Raw genomic sequence first — 10,949 nt, 5'->3', positions numbered from 1 at the left:
CGTGTTTTTCTGGATAAAATAAACGTATTCCACACCGGCAATCTGTAATATACAAGAAATTATAGAGCCGCAGTCATTATCACATCCATACATGAGAGCAGGCGAAGCTTCATACCTATAGGGGCAGTATTATAGTAGTTATATTCTTGTATATAGGAGGCAGTATTATAGTAGATATATTCTTGTATATAGGGGGCAGTATTATAGTAGTTATATTCTTGTATATAGGAGCAGTATTATAGTAGTTATATTCTTGTATATAGGAAGCAGTATTATAGTAGTTATATTCTTGTATATAGGAGGCAGTATTATAGTAGTTATATTCTTGTATATAGGGGCAGTATTATAGTAGTTATATTCTTGTATATAGGGGCAGTATTATAGTAGTTATATTCTTGTATATAGGGGGCAATATTATAGTAGTTATATTCTTGTATATAGGAGGCAGTATTATAGTAGTTATATTCTTGTATATAGGGAGCAGTATTATAGTAGTTATATTCTTGTATATAGGGGGCAGTATTATAGTAGTTATATTCTTGTATATAGGGGCAGTATTATAGTAGTTATATTCTTGTATATAGGAGGCAGTATTATAGTAGTTATATTCTTGTATATAGGGGGCAATATTATAGTAGTTATATTCTTGTATATAGGAGGCAGTATTATAGTAGTTATATTCTTGTATATAGGGAGCAGTATTATAGTAGTTATATTCTTGTATATAGGGGGCAGTATTATAGTAGTTATATTCTTGTATATAGGGGGCAGTATTAGAGTAGTTATATTCTTGTATATAGGAGCAGTATTATAGTGGTTATATTCTTGTATATAGGGGCAGTATTATAGTAGTTATATTCTTGTATATAGGGGGCAATATTATAGTAGTTATATTCTTGTATATAGGAGGCAGTATTATAGTAGTTATATTCTTGTATATAGGGAGCAGTATTATAGTAGTTATATTCTTGTATATAGGGGGCAGTATTATAGTAGTTATATTCTTGTATATAGGGGGCAGTATTATAGTAGTTATATTCTTGTATATAGGAGCAGTATTATAGTGGTTATATTCTTGTATATAGGGGCAGTATTATAGTAGTTATATTCTTGTATATAGGAGGCAGTATTATAGTAGTTATATTCTTGTATATAGGGGCAGTATTATAGTAGTTATATTCTTGTATATAGGGGCAGTATTATAGTAGTTATATTCTTGTATATAGGGGCAGTATTATAGTAGTTATATTCTTGTATATAGGGGCAGTATTATAGTAGTTATATTCTTGTATATAGGGGGCAGTATTATAGTAGTTATATTCTTGTATATAGGGGGCAGTATTATAGTAGTTATATTCTTGTATATAGGGCAGTATTATAGTAGTTATATTCTTGTATATAGGAGCAGTATTATAGTAGTTATATTCTTGTATATAGGGGCAGTATTATAGTAGTTATATTCTTGTATATAAGGGGCAGTATTATAGTAGTCCTATTCTTGTCCATAGGAGAGGATAGACGTGTGCTTGTGAGCTCCCTGTTAGGGCTATGCATGGCTTCTGACCCAGGTGGAGGGGAGGGGTCCTGGGCTGATGATCCTGGGAAAGCCCAGAGTCTGGAGTTTGGCCTGCAGCATGGAGATGGTGGAGGGGATGATCTGGAAATGGTGGCTGGTGAGTCAACTGAATCTCACGATGTTGGTGAATTGTGCACAAAAATTACAAAGAAAAATATCTTTAAAATGGAAATGCAAGTTTGCAAATTGAGAACTGAAATTAACCAAGAGACTGATCCAAAGGCAAAGCTGATGAAATGTGAGTGTCTGGATGTTTGCACACGTGAGCTGGTGATATTGAAGGAGAGATTGCAGAAAGAATCATGCACAGTCCCAAAAATAAAGAACCCGGCAATGGAGAATAAAAGGGAGACCAGAGCTCAAACTGTGAAGAGAAAAAATATCATTGCAAAAAAAGACACTGACTATAAGACTGTGTATAATATTGTGGAGCAGGGAAACCCTGGAAGATATGAGTGTGCAGTGGCTGGAGGATCACATCTCTCATCATGTGTGAGGTCTGTGCAATCAGCCAACACAAATGCTGCTAAAGCTGCAGAGAAATGTGTGGCAGCTGACGAGGGGTTAACTGCAGTAGGCTCTATGTGCGGTACTGATGAAGTGAATGCGAGTGGCACTCCTGGGAGTGAGCAAGAAAGTGCCGCATATACTGACATTGTAAGTGAGACCTCGCTCAGCGCGGTGATTGACAGTCTGATATCTGATGAACCAGCGGCACAGGCTGAGGCGGACATTGCAGACCCTGTTCTGGAGGTTCAGCCGTCCGCAGTGTCAGTGAATGGAGTGCAGGTTACACAGCGATCAGGAGCAGACACAGGAGGATCTGTAGTACAATCAGCTGAGGAGAGGTCCAGTCCTGACCCACCTGCTGACAGACCTCAGTACAGGAGACTATTCTCCAGCGTCACAAGACCGACTAACCCCACACCTCAGAGGAGGAACGCGGTCAGAATCAGGTACTCAGGACCAGAGGAAAACCTCCCCTCCAGACTCCACATTGGGAAAGTTTTGTTGAAGGAGTTTATGAAGTTTAAAGCTTCTGAGGTGTTCGCTCTGATCCACGTTCCCTCCAGCAGGAATTATGACATCACTTTCAAGCTGCAATATAGTCTAGACTTATTCTGGAGTATTTATAACGATACAAAAGGTGCACGCGATGTGGGAGCATCTACATGTCATCCAGCTGACTAAACCCCAGGTAGTCACCGCCACCGTCCTGTTCCAGTCTGAGGTGGTGGCTCTGGCAGATTTGCAGCACTGGTTGAGCAGATATTGTGAGGTGAAGAGACTGCCAACAAAGATCTATGACGAGGAGGAGATCTGGAATGGAGGATATTCTGTCAAGATCCAGCTGGTTCAGGAGAATGGAGTGACCAGACATCTGCCGCACTCATTCTACCTGGGCTCGGAGAGAGGCGTATGTTACTACCCTGGTCAACCGCGACTGTGCCATAGATGTGGGGGCAGACACCTGGCATTCAACTGTTCCCGTATTAAGTGCTCACTATGTGGTCAGTTTGGGCATGTGAAGGACGATTGTACAGGACCTGTCATCTGTAACCTGTGCTTAGGACCTGGACATACATTCCGGGAGTGTCCGCATGCAGAACATAATAAGGAGGAGACCTTTAAAGGAGCCATGGAGGAAGAGCAGGAGGATGTCTCCATATGTGTAGATACAACCCCAGAACCTGGAAGCCCCAGCGATGATGTGAGCCAAAGTACCAGAGATCGTACTCCAGAGACGAATGCCCCATCTGTGGATGCTGCACAAGTGTCACCAGCCACTGAAAATAGAGGTCATGCTAAAAGCAGAATATCCAGTCACTCTGTCACCAAAACATCTAAACATCTGCCCAACACCAGTAGAGAACCAGCTGATCCAGCCGCAGCGACCAGTAAGGAACCAGCTGATCCAGCCGCAGCGACCAGTAAGGAACCAGCTGATCCGGCCGCAGCGACCAGTAAAAAACCAGCTGGGCCAGCCGCAGCTACCAGTAAGGAACCAGCTGATCCAGCCGCAGCGGCCAGTAAAAAACCAGCTGGGCCAGCCGCAGCTACCAGTAAAAAACCAGATGATCCAGCCGCAGCTACCAGTAAGGAACCAGCTGATCCAGTCGCAGCGACCAGTAAAAAACCAGCTGGGCCACCCGCAGTGACCAGTATGGATGAGGAGGGATTTCAGACGGTCAAAAGGAGAAGTAAAACAGATGATTCTTCTAGGAAAAAAATCACTGCTGCAAAGAAATCACCGGAGTCTCCAGTGCTGGCGATAACTGGGGGACGTTACTGTGCGCTGGGAGAAGATGACCAGGAAGAAGAAGCAGAGATGGAGCAAGTCTCCTCACGCAACCCAGATGACGAACCTCAGGATGAAGACGCTGACCCCCCAATGTCCACCAAAAGATGGGGTGTTACAGGACATAGCAGTGGAAGAAGGAAAAAAAGTAGGAAAGACATGTAACCAGGATGATGCTGAAAATCACCTCCATCAATGTGTACAGTGTGAAGAATAGGAGCAGGCGGCAGGCGATATTCCAGCGTCTGTCTGACGACAAAACCAATGTCATCTTTATACAAGAGACTTATCTACAGAGTAATGTCCCTGCTGTGTCCCTGCAGTCACCACATCTAATGCGACAGTGAAACTCTCAGCTGCTGTATAGAGACTTCTAGCTCGAACTCCGTTTATATCATAGAGGATTCCTATATGTCATAAATATGGTGACCGTGTACCCTCTGTGGTGTGCGCGATGCTGCCCGGTCACCAATAAAGAAGAACTCTCCTGTAATACTGTCAGGCATAATATCATGAAAAATTGTTGAAACAATCTATACTGGCGCAATATTCATATATTATGGTTTGTTTAATGATTGTGATGTTATTAAGAGACATACGTTTATTTTCTTTATCTGTTATGAGTGTATTGCAAAGGTATTGTAGTAATTTGTTGCAAGTTTTCAAATAAAAAATAAAAAATAAAAAAGATAATTATAGTAGTTATATTTTTGTATATAGGCAGTATTATAGTAGTTATATTCTTGTATATAGGAGCAGTATTATAGTAGTCATATTCTTGTATATAGGGGGCAGTATTATAGTAGTTATATTCTTGTACATAGGGGGCAGTATTATAGTAGTTATATTCTTGTATATAGGAGCAGTATTATAGTAGTTATATTCTTGTATATAGGGGGCAGTATTATAGTAGTTATATTCTTGTATATAAGGAGCAGTATTATAGTAGTTATATTCTTATATATAGGGGGCAGTATTATAGTAGTTATATTCTTGTATATAGGAGGCAGTATTAAAGTAGTTATATTCTTGTATATAGGAGCAGTATTATAGTAGTTATATTCTTGTATATAGGAGCAGTATTATAGTAGTTATATTCTTGTATATAGGGGCAGTATTATACTAGTTATATTCTTGTATATAGGGGCAGTATTATAGTAGTTATAGTCTTGTATATAGGGGGCAGTATTATAGTAGTTATATTCTTGTATATAGGGGCAGTATTATAGTAGTTATATTCCTGTATATAGGAGCAGTATTATAGTAGTTATATTCTTGTATATAGGGGGCAGTATTATAGTAGTTATATTCTTGTATATAAGGAGCAGTATTATAGTAGTTATATTCTTATATATAGGGGGCAGTATTATAGTAGTTATATTCTTGTATATAGGAGGCAGTATTATAGTAGTTATATTCTTGTATATAGGAGCAGTATTATAGTAGTTATATTCTTGTATATAGGAGCAGTATTATAGTAGTTATATTCTTGTATATAGGGGCAGTATTATACTAGTTATATTCTTGTATATAGGGGCAGTATTATAGTAGTTATAGTCTTGTATATAGGGGGCAGTATTATAGTAGTTATATTCTTGTATATAGGGGCAGTATTATAGTAGTTATATTCCTGTATATAGGAGCAGTATTATAGTAGTTATATTCTTGTATATAGGGAGCAGTATTATAGTAGTTATATTCTTGTATATAGGGACAGTATTATAGTAGTTCTATTCTTGTATATAGGGGCAGTATTATAGCAGTTATATTCTTGTATATAGGGGCAGTATTATAGTAGTTATATTCTTGTATATAGGGGCAGTATTATAGTAGTTATATTCTTATATATAGGGAGCAGTATTATAGTAGTTATATTCTTGTATATAGGGACAGTATTATAGTAGTTCTATTCTTGTATATAGGGGCAGTATTATAGCAGTTATATTCTTGTATATAGGAGCAGTATTATAGTAGTTATATTCTTGTATATAGGGGCAGTATTATAGTAGTTATATTATTGTATATAGGGGCAGTATTATACTAGTTATATTCTTGTATATAGGGGCAGTATTATACTAGTTATATTCTTGTATATAGGAGCAGTATTATAGTAGTTATATTCTTGTATATAGGGGGCAGTATTATAGTAGTTATATTCTTGTATATAGGGGCAGTATTATACTAGTTATATTCTTGTATATAGGAGCAGTATTATAGTAGTTATATTCTTGTATATAGGGGCAGTATTATACTAGTTATATTCTTGTATATAGGGGCAGTATTATAGTAGTTATATTCCTGTATATAGGGGCAGTATTATACTAGTTATATTCTTGTATATAGGGGCAGTATTATACTAGTTATATTCTTATATATAGGAGCAGTATTATAGTAGATATATTCTTGTATATAGGAGGCAGTATTATAGTAGTTATATTCTAGTATATAGGGGGCAGTATTATAATAGTTATATTCTTGTATATAGGAGCAGTATTATAGTATTTATATTCTTGTATATAGGAGGCAGTATTATAGTAGTTATATTCTTGTATATAGGAGGCAGTATTATAGTAGTTATATTCTTGTATATAGGAGCAGTATTATAGTAGTTATATTCTTGTATATAGGAGCAGTATTATAGTAGTTATATTCTTGTATATAGGGAGCAGTATTATAGTAGTTATATTCTTGTATATAGGGGCAGTATTATAGTAGTTATATTCTTGTATATAGGGGCAGTATTATATTAGTTATATTCTTGTATATAGGGGCAGTATTATAGTAGTTATATTCTTGTATATAGGGGCAGTATTATACTAGTTATATTCTTGTATATAGGGGCAGTATTATAGTAGTTATATTCCTGTATATAGGGGCAGTATTATACTAGTTATATTCTTGTATATAGGGGCAGTATTATACTAGTTATATTCTTATATATAGGAGCAGTATTATAGTAGATATATTCTTGTATATAGGAGGCAGTATTATAGTAGTTATATTCTAGTATATAGGGGGCAGTATTATAATAGTTATATTCTTGTATATAGGAGCAGTATTATAGTAGTTATATTCTTGTATATAGGAGGCAGTATTATAGTAGTTATATTCTTGTATATAGAAGGCAGTATTATAGTAGTTATATTCTTGTATATAGGAGGCAGTATTATAGTAGTTATATTCTTGTATATAGGAGCAGTATTATAGTAGTTATATTCTTGTATATAGGAGGCAGTATTATAGTAGTTATATTCTTGTATATAGAAGGCAGTATTATAGTAGTTATATTCTTGTATATAGGAGGCAGTATTATAGTAGTTATATTCTTGTATATAGGAGCAGTATTATAGTAGTTATATTCTTGTATATAGGAGCAGTATTATAGTAGTTATATTCTTGTATATAGGGGCAGTATTATACTAGTTATATTCTTGTATATAGGGGCAGTATTATAGTAGTTATAGTCTTGTATATAGGGGGCAGTATTATTGTAATGGCCGGAAGGAGGTGAAGGGAAAGTGAGCCCTAATCTACCCACCGCCCTGTCCCTGCCTACTTGCAACGACCCGCCCTAGGCGACGAGGTACAACTGGGCGGCGGTCCCTACGCTGTCTAAGTGCACAGGGAAACAAACAGGGAACATGCAAGGGAAGGGGCAGTAGCCACGGAACGCCACGAGGAAACGGAGCGGCGAACGGACAGTCAGGACCAGGACGAAGAGAGTACACCCAAGCGGGCAAGGAGACAGAAGCAAGCCAGGGGCAAAGCAGGTCAAGCAGAACTGCAGCAAGGCAGAAGCACGGCAGAAGCAGGCTGGAGCAAGCAGCAGTGGGGCCAGGAATCCAAAAGAATTACAAGCACTGAGGGAGAGAACAGGGCAGGTAAAAAAGGACAGGGGGCGGAGCTAACTCCGACAGACCAGGCCGCGATAGGCTCTCCCACTCCTGAGCCTGCCACCCTGGTTGGTGGGAGATGGTGTCAGTCGAACAGGTCTGGCCTCAGGTGTGGATTGATTAATCCCAGGAGTATACCTAGATGAAGTACCTGGCAGATCCCTAACAGTACTCCCCCTTTTATGAGGGGCCACCGGACCCTTACTAAGGGGACCCGGTTTAGTGGGGAAGAGAAGGTGGAACCTCCTGATCAATACCCCAGCGTGAACATCACGGGCAGGTACCCAAGTCCTCTCCTCCGGCCCGTATCCTCTCCAATGGACCAGGTACTGGAGGGAGCCCTGGACCATCCTACTGTCCATAATCTTGGCCACCTCGAATTCCACCCCCTCAGGGGTGAGAACGGGAACAGGAGGTATCCTCGAGGGGGACCAGGACGGGGAGCAGCGTTTAAGGAGGGAGGCATGGAAGACGTCATGTATGCGAAATGATGGGGGGAGCTCCAGACGGAAGGATACAGGGTTGAGGACTTCAATGATCTTATAAGGTCCAATAAATCGGGGAGCAAACTTCCTGGACGGGACCTTAAGGCGCAAGTTCCTGGACGACAACCAGACCAAATCCCCGACGACAAACCGGGGGTTAGCAGAACGTCTACTATCCGCCTGAATCTTTTGTGCGCTCTGGGACGCCTCTAGGTTCTTCTGAACCTGGGCCCAGACAGTGCACAGTTCCCGATGAACATCCTCTACCTCAGGATTATTGGAACAACCAGGGGAGACGGAGGAGAATCTTGGGTTAAACCCGAAATTACAGAAAAACGGGGAGACCCCTGACGAGTTACTGACCCGGTTATTCAAGGAAAATTCAGCAAGGGGAAGGAATGAGACCCAATCGAATTGACAGTCAGAGATGAAACATCTTAAATATTGTTCCAGGGATTGGTTGGTCCTTTCCGTTTGGCCATTAGTTTCGGGATGGAAGGCGGAGGAGAAGGACAGATCAATCTCCAACTTTTTACAAAAAGCTCTCCAAAATAAGGAAACAAATTGTACCCCTCTGTCAGAAACGATATTGACTGGGGCCCCATGGAGACGCAGGATGTGTTTCACAAACAAAGAAGCTAACGTCTTGGCGCTAGGTAGCTTCTTAAGGGGCACAAAGTGGCACATCTTGCTGAAGCGGTCGACTACCACCCACACCACCGACTTGCCCTGAGATGGAGGCAAATCGGTGATAAAATCCATGGAGATATGAGTCCAAGGTCTCTGGGGAATGGGCAAGGAACGTAGTAGGCCCGCAGGTCGGGACCTAGGGGTTTTGGACCTAGCGCAAACCTCACAAGCGGCGACGTAAGCTCTAACGTCTTTAGGCAACCCAGGCCACCAATAGTTTCTGGTAATGAGGTGTTTGGTGCCCAAGATGCCAGGATGACCAGATAGAGCGGAGTCATGGTTTTCCCTGAGTACCCTCAGCCGGTATTGCAGGGGAACAAACAGTTTGTCCCCAGGGACGTTCCCGGGAGCTGCACCCTGATCAGCCGCGATATCAGAAGCTAAATCAGAATCCGTGGCAGAGACGATTATACCAGGGGGTAAAATACAAGCAGGATCCTTCTCAGAAGGAGGATTGGCCATGAAACTACGTGACAGAGCATCAGCCTTAATATTCTTGGACCCAGCCCTATAGGTAACCAAGAAATTAAATCTGGTAAAGAATAGTGCCCACCGAGCTTGTCTAGGATTAAGCCTCCGGGCCGATTCTAGGAAAACCAGATTCTTGTGATCCGTAAGGACCGTTACCTGGTGTCTGGCCCCCTCCAGGAAGTGCCGCCACTCCTCAAAAGCCCATTTAATGGCTAGAAGTTCGCGGTTGCCAATATCATAGTTACTCTCCGTGGGCGAAAACTTCCTAGAGAAGTAAGCACAGGGGCGGAGATGGGTGAGGGAGCTGGTACCCTGGGACAAGACGGCCCCCACTCCCACCTCGGATGCGTCAACCTCCACAATAAATGGCTCCTCTTGGTTGGGCTGAATCAGCACGGGGGCCGAGATAAAGCACTTCTTGAGGGTCTCAAAGGCCAGGACGGCCTCAGGGGGCCAATGGAGGACATCAGCACCCTTGCGGGTAAGGTCCGTAAGAGGCTTAGCGACGACCGAGAAGTTGGCAATAAATCTCCTGTAATAGTTGGCGAACCCTAAAAAACACTGTAACGCCTTAAGGGAGGCAGGTTGGACCCATTCCGCCACAGCCTGAACCTTGGCAGGGTCCATGCGGAATTCATGAGGAGTGAGGATTTGCCCTAAAAATGGTATCTCCTGTACCCCAAAGACACATTTTTCAGTCTTAGCAAACAGATTATTCTCCCGAAGGACCTGGAGCACCTTCCTGACATGCTCCACGTGGGAGGACCAGTCCTTGGAAAACACCAGTATGTCATCAAGGTACACAACAAGAAAATTACCCAGGTACTCTCTCAGGATTTCATTAATAAAATTCTGGAAGACAGCAGGGGCATTACACAACCCAAAGGGCATGACCAGGTATTCGAAATGACCCTCGGGTGTGTTGAACGCAGTTTTCCACTCATCCCCCTCTTTGATGCGGATAAGGTTATATGCCCCCCGTAGATCGAACTTAGAAAACCATTGGGCTCCCTGAACCTGATTAAAAAGATCCGGAATCAAAGGAAGTGGGTACTGGTTCCTTACGGTGACCTTATTCAGGTTACGATAATCAATGCACGGCCTAAGACCACCATCCTTCTTCCCCACGAAGAAGAAGCCAGCACCTACAGGAGAAGTCGAGGGGCGAATGAAACCCTTGGCCAGGCATTCTTGGATATACACCCTCATGGCTTCACGTTCAGGACATGAAAGATTAAATATCCTACCCTTAGGAAGCTTGGCACCGGGCACCAAATCGATAGCGCAATCGTAATCTCTATGGGGGGGCAACACCTCGGAGGCCTCCTTAGAAAACACATCGGCGAAGTCCTGAACAAACTCAGGAAGCGTGTTTACCTCCTCCCGGGGAGAAATAGAGTTAACAGAAAGACATGACATAAGACATTCATTACCCCATTTGGTGAGATCCCCAGTATTCCAATCAAACGTGGGATTATGCAACTGCAACCAGGGAAGGCCTAAAACCAGATCAGACGATAATCCCTGCATCACCA

At 41.6% G+C, this 10,949-nt stretch overlaps 1 protein-coding gene across 1 annotated transcript in view; it reads right to left on the bottom strand.

Annotated features, from left to right (window-relative positions):
- The window catches only part of SEC14L5 (SEC14 like lipid binding 5), a 70,930-nt gene that overhangs the window by 15,891 nt on the left and 44,090 nt on the right, over positions 1-10,949 (bottom strand). Inside the window, exon 6 of the mRNA XM_075831596.1 lies at positions 4-42. Coding sequence (XP_075687711.1) covers positions 4-42 — 39 coding nt within the window. The remainder of the gene's footprint in view (positions 1-3; positions 43-10,949) is intronic.

The sequence above is a fragment of the Rhinoderma darwinii genome, chromosome 6, assembly GCF_050947455.1.
Source record: "Rhinoderma darwinii isolate aRhiDar2 chromosome 6, aRhiDar2.hap1, whole genome shotgun sequence".
In the NCBI taxonomy this organism is placed as follows: Eukaryota; Metazoa; Chordata; class Amphibia; order Anura; family Rhinodermatidae; genus Rhinoderma; species Rhinoderma darwinii.
The sequence above is the reverse complement of the archived record's forward strand: the minus strand, read 5'-3'. Positions and strand labels throughout refer to the sequence as shown.